This window comes from Argentina silus (assembly GCF_951799395.1).
Source record: "Argentina silus genome assembly, chromosome: 8".
NCBI lineage: Eukaryota > Metazoa > Chordata > Actinopteri > Argentiniformes > Argentinidae > Argentina > Argentina silus.
The window spans coordinates 6,104,497-6,127,218 of record NC_139662.1 but is presented as its reverse complement, the minus strand read 5'-3'; the positions used below and the strand labels follow the sequence as shown (position 1 = coordinate 6,127,218).

The 22,722-nt window shown below is 42.0% G+C and overlaps 2 protein-coding genes across 2 annotated transcripts; both read right to left on the bottom strand.

The window, feature by feature from the left end:
* Window positions 1-1,005: 1,005 nt before the first annotated feature.
* Window positions 1,006-3,914, bottom strand: LOC310808879 (uncharacterized protein; the record flags this gene model as incomplete). Its single annotated transcript, XM_083675979.1, has 4 exons — window positions 1,006-1,146; window positions 1,994-2,135; window positions 3,140-3,266; window positions 3,629-3,914. 4 exons carry the CDS (start codon window positions 3,912-3,914, stop codon window positions 1,006-1,008), a joined length of 696 nt encoding a protein of 231 aa, XP_083532105.1.
* Window positions 3,915-5,234: 1,320 nt separating this feature from the next.
* Window positions 5,235-22,326, bottom strand: efhd2 (EF-hand domain family, member D2). The gene is made up of 4 exons (XM_083674486.1): window positions 21,759-22,326; window positions 9,890-10,037; window positions 9,570-9,704; window positions 5,235-9,273 (listed from the first exon to the last, which is right to left on the bottom strand). Exons 1-4 carry the CDS (start codon window positions 22,040-22,042, stop codon window positions 9,142-9,144), a joined length of 699 nt encoding a protein of 232 aa, XP_083530612.1. The 5' UTR covers window positions 22,043-22,326; the 3' UTR covers window positions 5,235-9,141.
* Window positions 22,327-22,722: the final 396 nt, after the last annotated feature.

Here is a 22,722-nt window from a genome sequence, read left to right as displayed (position 1 = left end):
ACCATGCACAATCCCAGATATGTTAAAAAATAGGTACATAGGTACATTAAAATGAACATTGCCATTTTCATTGTAAAAATTCATGGCCTTGAAAAACAATACCAGCCAACCAACAAAAGCAATGGTTCTGATCACGTTCAAACATTTATTAAATTATATTGATTTCTAACATCTGATAGCAAATCATATTCCTTATATTACATTTAGCTTAATGTGTGTCTACAACAGTATTACATGTAAACACATATTGTAAGTGCAATGCATAGAAAAATAAATATCATGCATTATGTAACTCTACATTTAAGCTATAGTGCATCCAAAAACATAAACATACATGTAACAATACAAGGTTAATTGAACCTCAACAGCAAAAAGAGTCCTCGTGCAGCATTTAATAAAGTAGCTTTATTACATGACTATCTTAACAAAACAAGGTATTATTTTACTGGAATATGTCATCGAACACAGTTAAGGCAATATCTACAACATATCTACAAGTGGGTCTTTTTAGGCAGGCATACTATATTTGATGACTTATGTGCCAATATTTGTCTTTTTTGCATATGACTTTCAAGCTTGGGATATTTTTATTTATCATGAAGTGATCATGAATTATCACCTTGGCAACCATAGATCCACACACAAACCATTAAACAGCAGTTATAGCGATTCTTTATTTGTATTTACTTAATTAGTTCAATGTGGATATATGTATAGTTGGTTAAAAAAAGAAGAAAGAAAGATCTGTCATTTTTTTCTGTGATCTCAAATTCAAACTCAGGTTTACATGTGCATTAAATAGGCCAGTATTAATATTATATTATTATTAATTTTAATAATTTGTATTAATTTGTATTTAAATGAGTTCACACACAGATGCAGCATTGTAGTGTAGATCAGAGGAAGTTGAAGGCAGCCATTTGCAGAAGCTGGGAGAGGGCCAATGCTTATGTGCTCATGTCCTTTCCCAGGCGACAAACCACAGTCAGTTCTCTCAGAGTCAGTCTATTCTGAGTCCTCCATGCTAACTCTGGAATTGGTGGCCTTTTGGAATGCTGTGTGGATCTTTTTCAGGTTCTGTCGGACCCGCACAAACTCCAACAGCTGGGCCTCCTCCCGTACTTTGTCCTCCTGCAGCTTCTCTCTCTGGGGAAGGAGGGAGGGGAAGGATAACATTAGCATCACATCATTATTCTAGCGCTGCTACACTGAACACCAACCAGTGCTAGTAGTACTGCTTCACCATGTGTGTTTGTACTGCCTCAACCTCCTCCGACAGTTACCACGACTGCTAGTGTTACTCATTTTGACGTTACAGTGACTGGTACTACAGGTGTTCCTTCCACTACCATCATCATTACCTCGATTTCTCCTCCTTCCACTATCATCGCCATCATATAGTAACCCTCTGGGATATAATGGTACACCTCTGTGATGTCACTACCAGGGGTCTCGAGTTACAGGCGGGCTCAGGGTGCAAGGCACTCTAATACTAAATTGGTAGATGCTAAATGGGATTCTAGGGATGACTCTAACCTTAACCCTTATCCTAACCATAACCATAACTCTACTCAACCCTAACCTTACCGTCTTTACAGACTTTAACAGTGTCGGGCCATCCCAAGGATCCCAGTTAGGCTTTTCCATAACAAATCAGTGTTATTATCATCAGATGCACTCCTATAAATGTTGAAATATCAATGTAAGTCCAGTACCGTATTATTCAGGCACCCCAAAGACTCAACACTGTATGTAATATCGAACCCTGGTCACTACCATCCCTTGCAGTGTGCTGCATGTGTCAGGTGTGTCATGAGTGTCAGGTGCTGGTTTTGAGTTGTGTGTTTCCTATATAGGTTGTGAATTGTGTGTTGTCTGTGGGTTGTGTGTGTCTGGTCAGGATTGTGCGTGTCATGTCATCTGGGAGTTTTGTGTGTCGTCTGTGGGTTGTGTGAATGAAAGAGGTGGGGTACTGCAGTGTAGCAGTGCTTACCTCCTTGTCTTTCTGCTGACGTTTAAGGAGCACCTCCTCCAGGGGAGTCCTGCCTTGCTCACCCTCCTCTCTTTCAGTCTGCTCCCTCTTGCGCCTCTCCAGGACCTGCTGCAGCTCAGGCTTACTGTACAGCCCCAGACCCCTGGGCCCATAGGGAAAAGGGAGAGGACTGTGGTTAGAAACAGTAGTATCTGTGGCTTTGTACAGATAGAGGGCTCCTATTTGCATGCGCAAAAAATGGTAAAATGGGAGCCTTAATATTTTTAATTGACGCAATGAGAAATAATCCAGTGGACGTTTTGAATACTGCGTCTAGGGTTTCCATGATATGCAAATGAATTTTCAAACTGTTTACTAAAACTCTGGTTGAATAATTAGTGTTTTTTTTTCAGAAACATTGTTTCTGAATAAGATACAATAAAAATCATGCTGTATTTTGAGTGCTTTTTTCTCTGCTCAGCACTATTTGCTCCAGCAAATCCCTTGACAGGTACAATTAAAAAGAGAACTAATTAACAAATGACCTATACTCTTATTGGTTCAAATGTACATAAATAATTCTAATGATTGAGGTCCTGTACACAACTAATTTGTACCAATCATACAGTGATTGATTCAAGCTTAATGTTGTGCTATCAGGATGCAAGGGGTATGCTTGGTTCAATCATTGTTAATGTTAATATCACTTTACTCTGCTTTGCTCTCCCGATGGCCTAGAAAGAAATAGAGCACCCCAGAGAGAGGGTGTACGATTGCAGTCTTTGTGAGAGCACAAATGAGAGAAAGAGAGAGACCCTCATTCATATTTGATAAGCTAAGCATAGAGAAGGGAGACTCAGGTGAAAGGTACTGTAGCTGTGCTTTCTAGTGGTGACCAAATTCTTTGACAGTCCTCACATAACTCGAGACCTCGGAGTGAGTGGTTTCTGGCATAGCCAACTCTTTTGATAAAAATAAATTGTTATACGCTGTAGACATGTTTTGTTAATTATCCTTCAATCAACTTATAGTAATACTTATAGTAAATACTTCTACAAAGTATGTGTAACTGTCAAAACAAACTGTAAATGATCCTATTTGTTGTACAGAATTCTGTGGTCTTGAGTGTATGGTCTAGAGTTCTGTACTAATTTCTATGGTACTTACCTTTTGTGGGCCAGTAGCAGCTCCTTGTGAAGCTCCTGATGGGTCCTGGAGGTCTTGATAGGATTAGTCTGGCCTGAGGGGCCCTCTGCTGAGCTGCTGCGGTTGAACTCAGCTCTAACTCCATTATCTGTGGAATAGAGGCTCGGTCAACCTCATTTCCAGTTCACTTCATTAATTCATTTGCAGTTAATCTGACCATATCATGTGAACTGTGATACAGTTTTGACATGAGATTTGGTCGCAGATGGTCATGATGAAACACATATATACTGTATGTACTGTACTATAGTTGCAACTGATCTAAAGTAAAACATATACTATAAGCATAGTATTTCATAGCAGACATAACAGACAATGATGCATGTACTATTGGGCCAGTCATTTCACTACAGTACTACATTTCTAGAGGTCTTTTTACCTGTAAGTCAAACTTCTTTACACTAGGTTAAGTTGTGTGTTCTTGTACATCTTTGTATGTGCAAAACTGACCTCTGGTGTGATAGAGGGTCTGTGAATTGGTGTTATTGAGTGTTCTGGTTCTGAGACCGAGGTTGGGCGTTCTGGGGAGGGCTGGAGGATGGGGGGGCATGTTGTTGCTATGGCTGGTAGATGGGGCACTGTTGGACATCCTGGTAGAGGGGCTGTCGTCAGCGTCTCTGGCGACAGTGTGAGCAAAGGTCGAGGAGGGCGCAGTGGTCACAGCTCTCAGGGCACACACGGGCTTGAGGGAAGACAGCACCTGAGATTTGGCACGCAGCCACAGCTCCTGCTGCATGCTGGGAACCTGCGGGAGGCCCATCCGGGCGGTTGATGAAGTGATGATGGGTGGGTGTAGAGAGGAGAGACAGATTGAAATGAAAGAGGGACAGAGAGAGAGAGATAGGGGGTGGAAAGAGATAGGGTATCCCTAAAGTGGAAATCTATAATTCATTCCATCTAGTGGGCAAAAGCATGACCCATTCTAATGGCTGGTCAGAGAGAAGGAGCATATAAAACAGTAACATTATGACTGAGATATGACGACTGAACTGGCATATACTGTATAACTGTTGAAATAGAAATGGAGAAGTGGGAGAGAGTAAATCTGAGGTAAAAATAATAGTTTAGATAATCAGGAAAAGATAACATGGATTATAACTGCAAACATTGACATCAGTAATCACAATTCAAAACAGCAGGACTATCACTTTCTATACTGACATGCCTACATACAAATATGAATGTGTCAATCCTCGATCCATTTTAATTGCATAGATTTCATCATTGCAGATTACTATTTTGGCAAACATTCAACAGACTTTAATAAAAAAGAAAAAGAAAACACAGTTTCATCACCAAAAACTGAAATACTCATGTTGTTTTACAAACAGTAACCTATGATGATACTCTATACAGTACATACAACTCTCTTTGGTGTTCTTTATTGCCATTCCAATGCTTTTTAGGTCCACCAATTTACATTCTAGCATTTGGTTGTCATTTGTGATGCCACAGTAAAAAAAACATGTCAAGAACCACTGCACCAGCCTCTAGAAATAGTATTGAAATCTAGAAAGAGGATAAAATGTGCATTTTGCACCTACCTGGACTGTGCCACTCCTTCATGAATAAGCCTTCGTCTGAAAACAGTAACCATCACCTGCACCTGATAGACAGCGATACTATTGACTGTGCCGTCGTCACCTGAGAGGATAGAACGTGCCTCTTTCATTTACGGCCCTGTCCTCAATCTGCACTTCATCATTGCCACCACACGAGTGGCCCGTTTCACAAATGTAGGACTCAAACCGTGGCTAAAGCTGCTGCGGAATGACATTATTTTAGAAGCAATGAAGTGCATTAAAATTTGAGCACCAAGTCTGTGGTATACTGTAACAGGGTGTTTTCTGTAAAGAGGTTAATTCATGACTACTAAATTGGCCTACTGTGGAATTGTGCATGTTAAATCATACATCACTTATATGTTGTCTATCATGTCATGTGCAGTATGTGAACTTAAAACACACATCTTGGAATTAGTGAACAAGAGTAATTCTCAAACTTTTATCCTATAAGTAAATAAACACTGAATACAATACACACACACACAACCATGTTTCAAATTAAATGTTTTTTTTTTATTGCCACAAGAATAATCATAGCATTTTAGTAAGAAAATCTAAAATAAAGGTGTATTATAGAACAGCCACATATTTTTTTTTAAAATGATCATCAGCCTACACTATACGATGACAAAAAGTGAAACGGACTTTGCAAGTAAGATAACAAACAAAAACGGATCTGGACAAAAACAGAGCCTTGAGAAAAGAAGTCAATACAAACAGACAAAACATGGTGGAAAACTGAGCCAAACCTTCAAACTACGGCAAGGTTTCTCCACTTAACCTGTAAAAGTGATGCGTTCTCAAACCAAGGCTGGATCTATATTAAGTCCTTGAGGAGAGGAATGTGAGAGTCCCAGTTGCATGTGGATTTTACAGTAACATCTTGCCAATGATTCATAGCTCTTCTGCATACTTCTGCATGTAAATATATAATGATGTCCAGGAGTTCCACAAAATCATCAAGTTGTTTGATGTACCCAAATTTACATTGTTACAATGTCACATTACCATCTAAGCTATGGTACATTTTAGCATTACTGTATTGTACCCTGAGCATTACCATATCACTGTACTGCATCTAAATCTCCTCTATGGTAAATAGAATTGTTTCCTTAAATGTCTTACAACATTCTGTGACTTTACTTTGGAATGAGAGAGTGAACTGGGATGTAGACAAGTGAAAGCATTTGGCACAAGTTTCCCCAGGGAATGATGAAGACATGGAAGGAATAAAGACATGGGAGAAAATGAAAAAGAGGAATAACAGAAAGAAGCATGGTCTCACTATGTATACACTCTCCTTTCTAGAATAGCAACACCTCTTTCCATCAAAGGAAAGGGTGAAGGTATCATCAATGAAGAGAGAGGGGTGATGCAATGCAATAATGCATTTGGAATCATATCTGCACATATGTTTTCACAGGATACACAGACTAGAGAAAACTGCATGTCAATGGACTTACACCATAAGGAAACCAAGATTTTGTCAATTGTCAATTGACAAAATCTGACAACATTTGACACAGCATTACTGTTCACAAACTAGTCTCCAAATCGGAAAGGAAAACAAATAGTATTTTATCACCTCACAGAATAACAACTGGCCAATCACCCATCACTAGGAAGCTGAGAAACCAGTGTGTGCAGTTTTTTTTCTCTTTCTTTTTTGTTTACCAGGAGACCAGCTTGTGGACAACACCCATATGTAGAACATTTCACAGAGCCCCTCACCATACAAAACTAAAAGCATTTTTAAAATTCTATTATCATGAAAAAATATTATATTCTTTATACACATTGTACTGTGCCAAGATGTGCTGCCAGATATCAGTTGTCGATACCACTTTATAACACTATGTTGGAAGCTCGCAAACTATGATATGCTGAAAATGTACAGTAAGGTTTACAAAACAACATGTCCCTCATTTTATGTTTAACTCCCATTCTGCTCTCGTTAAAGCAGCTGAGTTCAGTTAAAATGCATTTTATTTCCCAGAAGGGGGCTAATATTAGTGATATGATAACATATTCTATTTATGCCCCTTCCAATAAATCACCCTATAAATTAATATGTTTTAATATGTTTAATACAACTGCAGCTACTTTGCAATAAACAAGGTTAAATTGAAGCAAATTAACTTTTTTAAAGCTATCAGTCACTCTTCTAAAACACCAAATGAGTGTGAATCTCCAACTATATTCTGAGACAAAGATAGAAATTGAGTGTACTACTGAGAATAAGAGAGCGCCACACTGTATATTGCAATTGCACCCTAAATCCACAGGTCAAGAGTAAAGGTACAATATGCAGATCTAAAGACAGCATCTTTGCACCTTACAGTATTGCCTTGTACTCATAGGGTTTGGAATTTAGTTTGCAGCTCTTGTCGTGGCTTTGATCTAAAGTTATCTTGATGTCAATGCACGACTTTGCTTCCATGCCACATACACAAAGCTTTGCAAATATTGGCGTGCTGGATACTGACTGGTCACACACAGGGCAGCTCATGCAGTAGAACTGAGCAGGGGTAAGTGGTCCAGGACCACCGTTTCCAACTCCAGGTCCTCAAGTACCCCTGTACGTGCTGGTTTTGGAATTCAACTAGCTTCACCATTAATTAACAACAATGATATGAACAAAGTAATGAAAACCAGCATCTATGGGGTCCTCCAGGACCAGGTTTGGGGAACACAGGCTCTTGACCACCACTCACTCGCCTTCCCCTCCCTCCCTCTCTACAGACATCTCACAGTCACATGATACCATACAACAGAAAGCATTGTTTAGAACTCCAGTGGCACAGCAGCTGGTTCCCCAAGCTTTCTCATTTCTCCACACAAGCCATCCGGTCCCAACCATTGGAAATACAGCAGGAGCCATTTTGGATCCAGACAGCCATTTTGAGGATAATTCACATTAATTCATGGTTCTGGTCCAGGACAAGTACAGTATGTATGTATGTATGTATGTATGTATGTATGTATGTATGTATGGAAGTACCACAGTTTCTGTGCAACAATATTTTCCGAGTGCTTCTCATTTCAGTGGTGCTCCACACCTGGCCATTATTATAAGTAATAATATTTTGAGCCGTGCGCAAACCCACAAACTATTAGGCATTCACCACTGAGTTCCAGTTACCTCTGATGGTGATAGGGGGTATTACAAGTAGCGTTAGGACATGGCAGGTCAGTAGTTGGATTGGTTGGCCCGGGTGGCAGGTGGCAGCCGAGACTCAAGCTAGGGAACCATTTTGGGGGTTAATTAAGATTGTCAGAACTTCACAGTGCCCATGCAAAACACACTGCACAAAAATGACCACCACCACGCATGCAAGTACATCTATTCCCCAACCATATCCCAATCATCGCCCACCCCACCCCAACAAACATTAAAAATATAGAGCTATTTTAGGCATTTAAACATTGAACTACTCTACGTTTAGAATGGAATCCGGTGTCTGGAAACTGATGTATTTTCTCTCACAGTATTGGGTATGCAGCTCTGGCTAGCTAGGTGTCAAACTACAGCCAGGGTACAGTGGAACTTTCATGTCTTTGAGAAAGTGTTTCCTACTCCCTACAGGAAATGACATCATGTATAGTGTGCAATTGCCACTGGTAGCAGCTAACACAATGGATTGGATAAGACTTCAAAACAAATTTAACAATTCATTGGTATCATTGGTAAAATGCAATTCTATTGTTAATAACCTTATATTACTAAAAATAATACCTAATCCGTTTTGAAACCATTTGGATTCAGATGTACAGTAATCAGTTCTGGTTGTCATCAGTGACAAAGATAACAGAAAAAGCAACAACAGCATTAAGTTGCCATGTAACTGATGAGTTACTTAGTCATGACATAACAATAGAAAGTTCCTTTACAGTATAGATATATGTATTCTCACTGATACAGGGAATGTTTCTCCAGCATGTATCCAATCCATTGTTTTACAGACCATTATCTGTTGTGAACACCTGACTAGAGAGGAGCAACAGAACTCTTAATGGAGACACAGTATTATAATGTGTACTATATTAAAAAAAATACTACAATAAAACTGTCTTCATTGAAATATCTTAACCTGAGGTATGTGTGCATAACTCAGATATTGCTGCAAATCTCCCACTGATGTCAATGCATGATTTGCGTGATACTCAGAATTAAGCGCCCTCATCAAGTTAGGTTGCAGCTTCCTGTGTAAAACAAATGAAGAACAAATATAGCAGTTGCTCCTCTCTCAGGTGCTAACTCCAAACAGGCCCCCACTGCCTTGCATATACAGTACAGTAGTTACTGGTTTTCAAAATGGAGGAGGTTTCACACAGAGACACTGATAAACAGACAAACAAACATACAGACAGTGGAGGTGGAGCAAGGGGCTATGGAGGTCACTTGAAGGCCGACTGCAACTCCTTGAAGGCAGCCTGTCTCTGCTTCCGGTCTTCTGCCTGCTTCTTCTTGTCCTCCTGCTCCTGACGGATCTCCGCCTCAAATCGGTTGGACTCGTTGATGGCCTGGACCTGCCGGAGAAGGAATCTAGTGAGTCGCTGTAGAGTGCCTGTAACTTCACTTTAAATGATATTTATGACATTTAGCAGATGCCCTTATCCAGGGTAACTTAACCTAACCCATTCACATAACAAGGCTGAAACAATAAAATAACCATATGCTGTGAATTTCAAACAGGGGTGGTGGGCGAATCTATATACAGATGAAGTGATGAGTGAGGAGAGTAGCTTAATCAAAATACAAATACTGCTTCTGCTATTTGGAAGAAATTAGGCTTCTGCATTGGGGGGAAAAATAGAGTAGTTACTTTTGCTTCAAAGAAGGTCTTGGCTCCTTTCACTCCCTCGGTGGACACATCGATCTCTGAGAGCCGGGCCAGAACACTGAGGCCACTGTCCTCTGCTAGCTCCCCTGCTGCTGCCTTCCTGAAGATCAGGAGGAACTTGAGGGAGAGAGGGAATTATATAGAAGAAGAAAGTGAGAGAAAGAGAAGAGTGGAGGGAAACAAATGTCAGAAGGGCACAGACCAGAACCCACAGATACAATAACATACTACATGAAGTGCAGCTCAGGTATTTAAAAGTGTATTTGGCACAGGTCTGAGGCACACTACCAGTCTCGTCTCACCTCTCTGAAGCTGAGCTTGTTGTCCAGGTCCTCGTCCACCTCCTTGATCATGTTCTTCAGGCCCAAGTGGGTCTGGGGAGCCCCCAACTTCTCCATCATCAACTTAAGCTCCATCAGATCGATGAAGTTGTCCTTCCCCGCATCAAACCTGAACAGAGAGAGAGGGAAAGAGAGAGAGAGAACAATTAACATATTGACGCACTGAAATGGGAGTTGTTGTTGCTTTCATAGCGGTGTGGTTGGAGTCAACTAAATCCTTGTTGAGTATAAAGGACCACTAGAGGGTGCCAGAGAATCATACAATGGTAGACAAACTGCACATGGCCTCATACATTTGTTGTATGACTGCCTCTTCCTGTGCATTTTCATTTTTCCTTCCCTTACAATTTCCTCTTTGTCCAAAAATGTAAACTTGCTATCGTCATCATGGCATAAAGAGTCCATCAGAACAGTCACGCCAAATTGACACCCTCTTTAAAAGAATGCACTGGTCATAGTCATCTTTAAAAACTGGAACTGGTATCAACGTACTGATGTTGTATCTGTGCTAGTGGTGACTAGCCAGCTATGTCAAATTCATCAGTAAGTCTATTAAGGGGGGTGGCGGCGGTGTGTGTGTGTGAGAAAGACCTCTGGAGCCCTCTTGTCCACTCAGCATTCTGAGTCATCCTATCTAAAATGCGCACACACACGCATCACACAGATATTTCATCCTGCTTGAGTCAGACTTTTACAGGAAGCTGTTTGACTAAGGTGGCTTATGGTAGTTTACTCATGGTGGGCTTGATCTACACAAAGTAAACCATAGTTTCCCACTCATCCCTGACTGTGTTGATAAGAAGAAGAGCAACTGCTGAAAGTGGAAATTGAAACGTGAGATAAGCAGGCTGCATTATGACCCCAATCCTTACTTTGTTTTCAATCTTGGTGTCTTCTAACTTCATTCAAAATACAGTTCTCCTGTGCCAGTATATGTGTATACACCTTTTTGATGATTTTGTGCTATGTACTTTGTGATTGCACTAGCATAATACTTAGTTAAACTGGTTTAGTCAATAGGAAGAGGAATGCTTTGGCACAAAACATAAAACCAGGATGTATTGAAACACACTGGGACCAGTGTGCATCTGAGCACAGCTTTAGAGAGAGAAAAAACCTGGCCCAAACCAAGCCTTGAAACAAAAGGGGAGTTAGACAGCAGCTAGGCCAACAGTGTGTTTATCTGTGCAGACAGGCGGGCACTGGCAGCCCCTCTGACCCAAAAGCCTGAGGACAGGCTTGTGTGCTGGGCTAGGGTAGGTTCTGGGACCATGCCAAGGAAGGCAGAGTGGGTTGACTCTGTTTGTTTGTGTGTGTGTGTGTATGTATTTGTTTGTGTAGAGACAACATCTATCTGTGTGTGTGTGTGTGTGTGTGTGTGTGTGTGGAGAGTGTCTGTCTGTGTATCACAGTGTGTGTATGGGTGTACATGTAAATGTGAGTGCAGTGTTTTTGTGTGTGTGTGTGTGGTGGAGCCCAGAGTGAACCAGAGTAAACGAGGTCTGGCAGCAAGTGAATGAGGAAGCACTCCAGCTAAAGGACTGGCTTCCCGTTTCCCTTCGGTCATTATGTCTGAAACCACTTCCTTTACGTTCACTCTCTCTCTATCCTCCTCCGCTCCCTTGCGCTGAGACGGCGTCGTCATGGCAACGGGCACCTTTTATTGAAGACCGCGGCAGTCTGGTGTGAGGCCCTCCCAAACAGTCACGCTCGCAGCTTTCTTTCACTTCCCCCCCCATCCACCTCTCACTCACTTTCTAGCCCAACGATAGCCTCAAACCACTAACTACATACAAGACCTTTCATTCAGAGCCTCTGCATTTCTTTTTTTGGCATTTTGACTATTGTCAGGATCTTGACCACAATGCTAAAGTAGCCACACCAGCACATCACAGTAGCCTATCTCTATTGAGGTGGAGTGTTCACAGCCAAAGCCCTGGACTCAAGAGCCCATTTCAGGTCCACATGGACTTTCTTTTGAACTCTGGTACTTTGCTGCTCTAGTATCACAATTGCAGTGTGTGGAACTCTACTATGTTCCATTTAAACAGCTGCATGGCTGGTTAATGGGGTGTTAACTGACAGAGCTTTAAATGGGGAAGTTCAAACGTGTCATATAATAATGGCTCTGCCTTAGGGATGTACAGAGGAACCTGTCTATTGTTGACTATTGTGGCATGATCAGTATCAGGAGTGTGATCAGTCAGAGAGGACATAGATAGAAATCGCCTCTCACTTCCTGTGACAACCGCCCACTCACAATTTGACTTTAGTCTCGCTCTTTAAATATACAGACCAAGCAATATCTAGGGCTGAGGATTCAAACCACAACCCGACCACAGGTAGAACTGTGTTGTATATTAACAACAATTGAAATGGACAAAAAAACAAAACATGCTCTTTAGTTTGGCTACAGTGGGTGACACGAACAAGCCTTCGATTTTGAACCTATAGAAGGAAGTTTAGATTCCTAGGGAGGAAGCTTAGATTCCTTGCCCCCCTCTCCCATATCACTTTTATTTTCGCTCCCTCAACTGCCTCTTCATCTTTCTTTTTGCTCACTCTCTCCTCCACTCAAAGCAATCTGGCCCATCTTCATGGCACAGGAAACATTCCGCACATTCTCTTACTTCCCTAAGGGGTGGCCGCGGTAAAAACTAAACACTCACTTATTTCACTTTCCTCCAGAGCATTAACCATGAGAAGTTAAGGACTAGCCTGACAGTTCATTTTTAGTTGGGCCAAATGCTCTTTTTGCTGAAGAGACATGTTCAGATTCTTAAAGTTCCATTCATGTCCATGCTCGTTCTGCGTAAAGTCTGTGTCTTGTAAGGAGTTCACACTCCTTTGTGTATCATCGTGACCCAGAGCCTAAATAGGGTCTATATGAGTTTAGTCAAACCTGAATGTATCAGACAATATTCCATGAAGAAAGAATTTTGCACTGAAACAAATTGCTCTTAATGCAACATGAGATCTTGCCAGCATACAAAGAATAACCAGTTAAAATAAGATGCTGACATGGTGGCAAAGCAACATATTGCTGATATCTGCACCACTGCACAACATGGGGAAGTTTAGTGAGACGTGTCAGGAAGGAATGAGCAACTTAGGACATGACTTGTCCTTAGCCAAAGAGGAAGTGCAAACTGACCCAACTTCCTCAATCACAGAGATGTTTCTGGCAAACGTAGGAGATAAAAAAATGTATCCCTATTTGGCCATAACAGATTTCGCTAGTCAACACTTGCAAATGAAAAACATTTAGCCTACCTCCTTAAATCCAAAACTCAGTGAAAATGTGAAATAAAACATAAGATAGAGAAAGTATTGTGCAGCTCTGAACAGTGATGGCGTGAACTCTGTGATTAGTAATGTGTGACAAGACAGAGAAAATAACCTTGAACTGGACTGGGTTTGAACTCCATCTTCACACATTGTGTGACACTGGCCTGTGAGGGGCCTGAGTCTAAGCTTAAGGGAAAGGTCTTGGCACGAGCTTGACACACTTAACACTCCCACATCAATGAGTTGTGACAAACAGAGGAAGCAGTAATCTCGAGTAAATCCAGGAAAATCCAGACTCTGGTGAATGTGAACAATCTGTTGTTTCCATACTTACGACTCTAGCTGGCTTAAAATGGCAATGGGGAAATGACACAGGTTTGATACAAACATACACCTCAGGTGGGTATGAATAAGTAAGGAAGCACATTGTCAGAGATCTAAGATTAGTTTGGATGGGGGTGTGTGTGTGCGTGAGGTAGGTTGGGGGCATATCTGGAATTGTATTTGTGTGTGTGTGTGTGTGTGTGTGTGTATATCTGGGGCTCTAATGAGCGGTGTTAACCTGGTGTAGGGATCTCCTGCACAGTGGGGTGCATTTGTCTGGAGTTGGGGGTAAACCCTGGGCCAGCTGTGTAGGACAGATGGGTTGTCAGGGAGCCCATGGTAATCAGTGCTGCTCTCTCTGATGCAGCGCTCTGCCAGGCTATAAGACTGAACTGAACCAAAGAGATAAGCCAGTCATTCAAAGAACAGTCAGACAAAATAGTAAGGCCAAATACAGCTATTCAGACAGAGACCAACAAGGCAAAATGCGGTACAGTCACCTAGTCATGTTCTAGATTTTTGCAACAGGAAGCTTTAAAAAAAAAAAATATATATATATATATATATATATATCAATCATTGACTGTCACTACTCCTTTAAGAGTTTGGTGGTTGTCAGGGAGAAGGCACAAAGCATGCAGTGTCAGAAGAATTAAGTCAGGATGGAGGGAAATACGCTTCAGATACATTTATGGTCACTTTGACCAGGAATGCCAATGAAGAAACATAACCATCTCTTTTGTTATGCAAACATTGGTCAAATCATGTTTAGACACGCTACTTACAACAGCTAGCTACATCTCGCTTCCTACTCAAAACGCATCGAAGGAGAAGATCTAGGTACTTCCCCTTAAATATTCTCCTCCAATTATTTCCAAGAAGAAGCAAGTGGAGGACAGAGGAGAGGACGCATCATGAATCAAATTTCTAACAATCGAGAAAATGCCTGTTCATCCTGTTCAAAATGCCATGTCTATTCAAACCTGTACCAGCTCATTATATCCCTCACTACAACAAAGCATCAATTCCTTGGCCTACTACTCCTGAACAGCAAGCTACTCACAACAGCAGCAGGCAGACTTTATTCCAGGCCACACCTTCTCTCTGTCTACTGTCTGCCAATCTCCTCAAGACCTGGGGGCTTAATCTCGGTTGCTAGGCAACAGCTACCCGGAGCAGGCATGGGGAAAACCCTCTCTCTCGTACGCCACACTACCAGCGGCCTGACAGCCTCCTCACAAAGCATGCTCAGTCGTTCAGACACACCATGCATGTTTGTGTGTGTGAGAGAGGTTGGGAGCTTGGCTGTGCTGCTTACAGGCCATTGAGAATTGTGTAGAGCGGCTTAACCTAGAACGTATCATGTTGCTCCAGTGAGCATGAGGTGATGACATCACTTATGTGGCAGATTGTTATTGTCATGCAATTAGCTGTCAATAGGATAGTTAAGACAAGTACAAAACACACTATTGCTTTGGTGCTACATACTTAGAATGCGACTGATTTTGCAAGATAATTTGAACCTCATGATCTGTACAACCATATATCAAACCATATAGTGACTGAAGTCACTATACACACTGTGCTATGTTTCACCAACAACTTTATATGAAGAGAACCAGCCATAGCAGATAGGGAATGACAACAACAAAAGGACAACAAAGACACTACATGAACAAACAGTACTACACTGCCATGACAGTAAACTGAAAAGGACAACCCTCATGTGCCAGTGTTTAAATGCCCAGCTGCCAGAAAAGTTTCATCTACTCAGAGCTGCCAACTGGGGCATGAACACAAGATGCCAACAGAGAGGCCTTTAGAGCTCTGCATGACATCACTACTGAATACATTATTGACAGTGACTGCTCTTAAAGACTGCATTGACAAAAGACTGGTTATGTTACAATCTGAAAACACTGGCTAGTATAACCAAAAGTCTAAATGGAGTGTCCCCCATATGGCTTCCACCTCACAAGTACTTGGAAGGGAGAATGGTTTTGGATTGGGATGCAGCCCCTCTTCATTGTTGAGGCCCTCTCCAGTGACAGTGGGACTTCCGTCCAGATGTGTGCCGCTGTGAGGTCATAGTAGGCTGGGTCAGGGTCATGGGAAACGAGAGCCTGCTCGACATTGGCCTCTGCTCTACAGCAGCATCTGCTAAGAGTCAAACAGGGCTTCTCTCAGCCTGCCTCTTGTCTAGTGTGACATGATGGGTGAAATGGGACTGAAAGATAAACTTGGAACTGGAGCAAATGGGCTTTTTGGTTTATTGACATGGTTTGTTTAAGCAAAGTACTTCCAATAGTTTCTTAGATGATGTCTTTGTTTGGATAAGATTCTTCTGGAATTATTATGTAATCAAATCAAATGCAATTTACTACTTTAGGTATTGCCAAAATGCATGACTTTGTATCAGAAGATTTACAGACTGGTTACTCATGGATTTAAGAGCCAGTTAGGTCAATATTGAACATGATTGTGGAAGGGAAAGGAAATCTTATTTAGTTACACAATCATGTTCAAGATTGACCTTTACTCCCTGAAGAGTACCTCCGGCATTATTGATTTACATTGGGATTTTGTCTTTGACAAGGCCTCACCAGCCACTTCCTGTAAATGCATAATAGGCCTGAGAGCCAATCGATCAGAGAGAGCTCTCAAGCTGGATTTGCTCCCTAAATATAATCAGTTCTCAAGGACCCCAGATCAGTTTTCTGAGTTAATAGATAACTTGTTTAAGTGTATGAGATGGTCAGCCTTTGTCAACTCTGAGGCCAAGATAAACACTAGCAGTTGCAGGATGTTGATCATTAGCCCAGTGAACATATTACAGCACTCCTGAACACTGATAATAGAACCTGCCTTTGCATCATAGAACCATCAGAGTACAGTGTACTGTGTGGGTAGTCACTGCGCTGTTTCACCGTCATCACAATCATCAACGGTGAGACCACATTGTGGAAACTGTGCTACAACGTAGTGTATGAATGTGTTGAGACTTTCATACAGGATGGTCCACCCTGGAAATCAAAATACACTTCAGAAAGTGGTTCCTGGCTCGGTTTCTCTTGACGACAAATGCTCCTTTCTCACAGCTGGAAATCCGATACGGGAGAGACCATTTACAGTATGAGAGTGGGGGGAGATTGTGTTTGGATAATACGCAGGAATGGCACATTCCTCTGTGGTACCTCCACTGTACCAGCTCTGTCCCGGTATGGAGGGGATTAGGTGACTAATCGGTTGCTGTTGTGCATCCCGATTGGATCAGCCCTATGTGGTTATAGATAGACTGTGAGAGTTGTTATTTTTAGCAGGGGTGGCATAGTGCAGGCTGGTCTCGGAGAGAGTAGGCAATAGTGGCCTGTGGGGCAGTGTGGGATGTGACAGGCAGGGGCTGTGGGCATTGCACTTAGCTAACTGCATCCTCCCTCACAAGGGCACTCAGAAGGGAGGTGGGGGCATGTCTATCACAAACAACCTCTCCCTGTGTGTGTGTGTGTGTGTGTGTGTGTGTGTGTGTGTGTGTGGAAAAGTACTGCAATAACTAAAGCTCAAGAAACACAGAAGATACTCCTATCAGGGCAATCAGACAAACACTGAATTCAAACACTCATTAACTTAATATAAATCTGTGTAATGCTAACCCAACAACCTGCTAGCATACACCACAGGCTAACTGGCGAGCTGACCTTAGGTTAGCCTAGTGAGGATATAATAGGGACTTGAGAGAGTTTGGAGAAGAGACAGTTTAGGGAAACGGTATTAGACAGAAGACAGCATTGATCTAATCTCTCTAGGGACTCCCACTTCATTAACGGGGTATGGAATAAAACCAGCAGGTTCTCCTCCAAAAATCTACTAAGCCCCTCTGTCTCATATGTGGGCACAGCAGGGGCTACGGGCAAGACCCCATTAGCCCAGCCAGAAGGCAACACCAGCTATACCCCCTTAGGACACAAATGAAAGGGAGATACAATTCCAATGCAATGGATCATTAACCAGAAGTATTGGAGGGCATTTGTTTTTATTAAACAGAATACAGATGTTATTGATGTCAATTAAGGATAGGAAGACTTAGGGAGGTGCCATTGGGGTGCCATGTTGTGAACTAAAATCTAGAGGAAAACAGCTCCTCAGTTTGACAAAAGCTGAGGGTCTGTCTCTTGTTTTGCAGTGAGAAAGTAGGTAGCCTTTCAGAGATGGCATACCCTCTGTTTGAACAGTATGGTGAGTAGGCCCACCTTCAAATTACTCATACTCTGAGACTTCCTCCACAAAAACATGAGTCATTCTGATGTGCCTTTTGTTGGAGGTACAGTATCTTCTCTGCAGCTATATCAAGACACATAGAATTCTTGGCAATGTTTCTGCATATAAGCCACTATTTCAGTGCAGTCGCTAGTCTATTCCTACTGACTTAAGCCTAGCCTCAATCTGCCACCCAGTATTTTTCTGCCCTCCCTCTTCGTCATCTTATTATCTACTAGACTGCTAGGGTACTTAATGCTATCTAGCTAGCGGACAGTCTAGCTTCACCTCCGTAATCCCTCACAGATACTGTATGTGGATAGACTCAGAACAGCAGCTGAGCACAAGTTTGAGGCCGGGCCAGTGGCGTGAGGCGCACTTTGACCCTTGGATCTGATTATCTGGATTGGTTAAGTCGCTGGGCAGTGTCAACACAAAGCCATTATCTCTGTGTTACTGGGTAGAGTGGGTGTAATAAAACAGTTTTTATCGTTAGATGCATGTGCCATTATTTTGTGTGGTCCACTTTTACTAAGGTAAGGAAGTAACAACATCAGAAACGTTTCAAAATAAAGGATAAAGAAATATGTTTTGTTCTCTTTGTTGTGTGCTGTAATTCAAGATGGCGTCTAATTATGTTGCTGCACTAAAAAGCACAATAACTATAATCTTGGGTGTTGACTCCACCTGATAGGATAAAAGATAAGCATTGTTTTGGCAAAGCTCTTGGGGTCAGTGTTGCAAAACCAGCTAAGGCAGTCTTCTCTTCTGTCCTTGTCTATAATCATAACCTCAGGCAGTAAGAAAGCAGAGCCATTTTGTGTGACAGACATGAAAGAAATCCTGCTATGAATCACACTGCCATACATTGAGGGCTGTTGGCTGTATAGAAAACAGGAACAGAACCTATGCCGTGAAATGCATAATAATGTTAATGTACAATACTTAATCCCTATTAGCATATACTGTATCTTATCGCAAAGTTACACATAGGACTGAAAAGCACATTTTCTGAAATAAATGCATTTTTATCTGCAATTTTAGTGATAGATATTTCATATCCATTTCATATTGCCTAATAATCAGCTGGTCCCATTTATCTTCCACAACAGAAGGTAGGGGACAAGTAAAAGGGAGGGTTTTATGATACTGTACAGCAAGTGCTGGAAGAAAGAGAAGTCTTTGTGTCAGTCCAACCCAAGTACAGTGAATCACAGTGCCTGAGGCAACCACGTAAATTCCAGCAATAGCAAAAAGGAACTGTGTAACTCTAAACATCACTGTGTTGAAAGCATGATTTTTAAAAGGTTCTCTTAAGCTATTATCAAGAACCGGCAACGCATATTCATCCAACTGTATTATCAAAGTCACTTCAAGTCAAGGACAATGGAGTGGAATGCAGCCAAAAAGGGCTGCAAAAGCTTGAACACAGATAAGACTAAATGTCACCTATCAAGTTATATTCATCAACACATGAACAGCATACTGTACTGAGAGTGAGAAATCAGGTAGATATTTTTGATTGGACTGCTCAATAGTGAGTATACACTGTAGAGAGTATACATTTAAAAGAGGTCAGGGCAGTGTGCCAGCCTGCCCGGGTAGTGCGGGTGTGCGTGTGTGATCTGAGACATTTCTAGCTTTTCCATTACCACAACAGTTGGGTAGAAGAACCCCCGCACACTTCAATGACTTCCCATATTGTATGCTCTCATGACATAACATCCTTCCTTTTCTGATCTATATAAGATACTGACAACTGCTATATGGTTTGGTTGACTTGGTACAGTTCCTTCAAAACTCTTCCTTCTTGGATTCAATTACTTGCAAGTAACTTTACAACTAACATGAGCCAGACGTTAAAAGTTTTGATTTACAGCCCAATTGAATGGTGTCTGAAATGCAAACCAACAAGTGCTGGCACTGGTCCACTGTGACACACTGTAACCCAGATAGCTCCCCAAGCTACTGTTGAGTCATGACTCCTGACAGACGCTGTCAAGGCTCTGCTTAGGCAGTTAGTAGGCCTGCACACACAGCCCTCATGTGATCTTTCGTTTGGAGAGAATGGCTGAGTTGGGCACAGTGACTGGTTGTGAGTTGTGTTAAAAAAAAGTGATGATGGATTGCTTGAAAGATTATGCCTATGCATAACTAGGTCTGGGAGTGTTTCCTGACCTCTTGACCTGACCAGGACACACTCAGGCCCTCGTTATGGCTTTTGGGCCCAGAGTCTCTCTAGTCAGGTCAACTTCAGGCCCGAGCCATAACAATTAGTAGTGTTTGAAGTAAGAACATGTTATAACAGCGTAGATCTTCAGGTTGTAGGGAGCAGCTGTGAAAACAGTTCAAAAAGTGCCCTCAAACACAAAATCTCTTTTGCTGATTCAGCAATAATTAAGCACAACAGCATAACTCCGTCTAAAATATTTTACAATGCGTGAGGTGTTAAAACTAAGCACAGAACAGCAGAGCAACAAGACATAGCAAAAATGCTGTTTTAAAAGTCAAATGTAGCAGTTCACAGTATTTTCCAGTACTGGCAATGCTACAAACATGTGGAGCAACGGTATCAATTGCAATCATGTAAATTGCATAAGTGTCAAGGATGTGTCATGAAAAAGATTCCCATTCCCTTGTCTCTTCATTAAGGTGTATTTTGGGGTTGGGTTCATTCAAGGTTGCCCAATCCACAAAGGGGTTTTTCGTGTTTGGTGTCGGCATGGAAAAGCAGAACTAACTGAGGAGTGTAGGACGCTTCGTTTACTCAGGCTCTCCCTGACTAGCACCCCACTCCCACAGTGCCCGCTCTTTGTAAAAAAGGAGAATCTATCACTAGGGTTGGCACTGGAAACCATTAACTAAACACTCCACAACTGGGCACAACTCCAGAATGGCTTTGACAACCCCTCCCCTCACCCGCTTTCCATTTCCAACTCTGAACTCTCTGCTGGACATTTGTGCTTTTTTTCAAATGCAAATACTCTGACAAACAGTTATTGGCACAGCCACAACAGTACCCAGTGCAACAGTCTACCCAGTCCTGAAAAGACCCCCAGGACCTCTTGAGTCCACACTGCATTGTGACAAACCCTCACACATCTGAATAATAATGTACTTTAAAAGGGTGTGTTGCTATGATAATGCACTCAGTTGTGCAGATTTGGCCCTGAACAAAGGTTGCAGGGTGTGAGCTGACATGACCATACAGGGAACTACACTGTACATGACCCATTAACTAAATACTCATGCTGTGGCTTTTAATTTGCATGCATTTTACAGGAACTACCAGCCAAGCGGAAAATTAGACTCTGTATATTATTCATTCAGAAAACAAAAATTCTTTGTGCCTTACTACAGCCAAGCTTGGGCTTCCCATGCTGTCATGCCACCCCACTAAGAGAGAGAGAGAGAGAGAGAGAGAGTGTATCTGTGAGAGAGAGAGTCTGACAGAGAGAGCCAGAGAGACAAAAAAAGAAAGAGAGCACTCAGACTGGTTGGGTGGGGCAGCATCACTGAACAGCATTGAGCTCGCTATCAAGAATTCATGGAACTTGTCACAGACACATTATAGTCAAGAGTTGAGCTGCATAAATTCTGCATAAACCCTCTGCATAAATTTGGGTTACAGCTTGAATGTCCTCTTTACATTGTGTAATTGTATCAAGAGCAATTGCCAACTGACCAACAAGTGTATTGCTCAATTGTCAGATGCCCATTGACATATTTTCCCATCAACACCTAGAAAAAAAGAGCTGGAAGTGACTGATATCCTTCTCATCAACCTTATACTGTACTACCCTATGAATTCCGCAAACATAATTGCTTTCCATGAGACATGACCAGCTCCATAAACTCCTCTAGATATTGCAGGCAGGATATGATTCAAATTTTTACAGGACAAATAAAGGTGTGCTTGATGTCTGCATGCTGATAATTTCGATTTATTTGACACTGCACTCACTCTTTGAACATTCTCTCCATATCTTTGATTTGTTTCCTGGAGAATTCCTTGAACTCGGTATAGGGGTTGAAGACCTTCATGCTCGGTTGATGGTGGTCACCCACTCCGTCGTTCAACTCCCCCCGCCTCATGAGCTTAGCTCCCAACTCCGAGTCTGCGTTCGCCGTGGACGGCTTCTCTGCCGCTCCGTTTTCATGCCCCTCATCAACGGCCACTGGCTCCTCCGCACCCTCCTCTATTTGCAGCCGTCGGCTGAGCTTCGACGAGAGTTCGTCTGTGGCCATTTTAATGTTATTTCAAAAGCTACTGTATCTAACTACAAAACAGATAAGACAGCGTGAGCGCATAAACCACGGCAATATCTGCGGTCCATAGGCATCCGTCCGTTCGCTGAGTGTTTACTCTGGGTTACTCCAGGGAAGTAAAACGTATGAATTCGTATGGGTTCCTGAATGCAAATTATCAACCGAAAAAGACTGCCCTAAAATATGTTAGAAAAGTCTTCCAGCAAACAGGGACAGCACGCGACTGTACACAGGGCGCACGAACGAATATCTCCACTGTAGTGTACACTGCGTAGTTCATCAGCTACGTAGGCTGTCAACAGTCACCACGCCTTTTAAAGGGACTCATATGGGTCGTGTCAGACGTCATCAAACGTGGGTTATTGCACATTTCTGAAGTATGGGTCAAAAGCTCTTATTCACAATTATATTCATTCATCTGGTGCATGTATTCCTTTTAAACCAGCTCTGCCAAAATATTAGCCAGACATAAATGATGATGGAGGAGAAACTAATTGGAAGAAAAAACTAGGCCTAACCTGAACCAAAAAGGGTTCTTTCTGTCCCTGTGGGAGAACCCTTTGAAGGACCCATTTGCGTTCCATGTAGAGCCCTTTCCTCATGGGTTCTACATGAAAATCCAAAAGGGTACCCAAAGGGTTCTCCACAGGGACAGCCGA

What these genes read in the sequence shown, in the direction of transcription:
- efhd2 (XM_083674486.1), bottom strand. Translation starts at nt 22,042, where the DNA reads ATGGCCACAGACGAACTCTCGTCGAAGCTCAGCCGACGGCTGCAAATA. An exon ending in ACAAGCTCAGCTTCAGAGAG is followed by an intron (nt 9,705 to 9,889) that starts GTGAGACGAGAC and finishes CTCTCCCTCAAG; the next exon opens with TTCCTCCTGATCTTCAGGAA. An exon ending in AGACCTTCTTTGAAGCAAAA is followed by an intron (nt 9,274 to 9,569) that starts GTAACTACTCTA and finishes CTTCTCCGGCAG; the next exon opens with GTCCAGGCCATCAACGAGTC.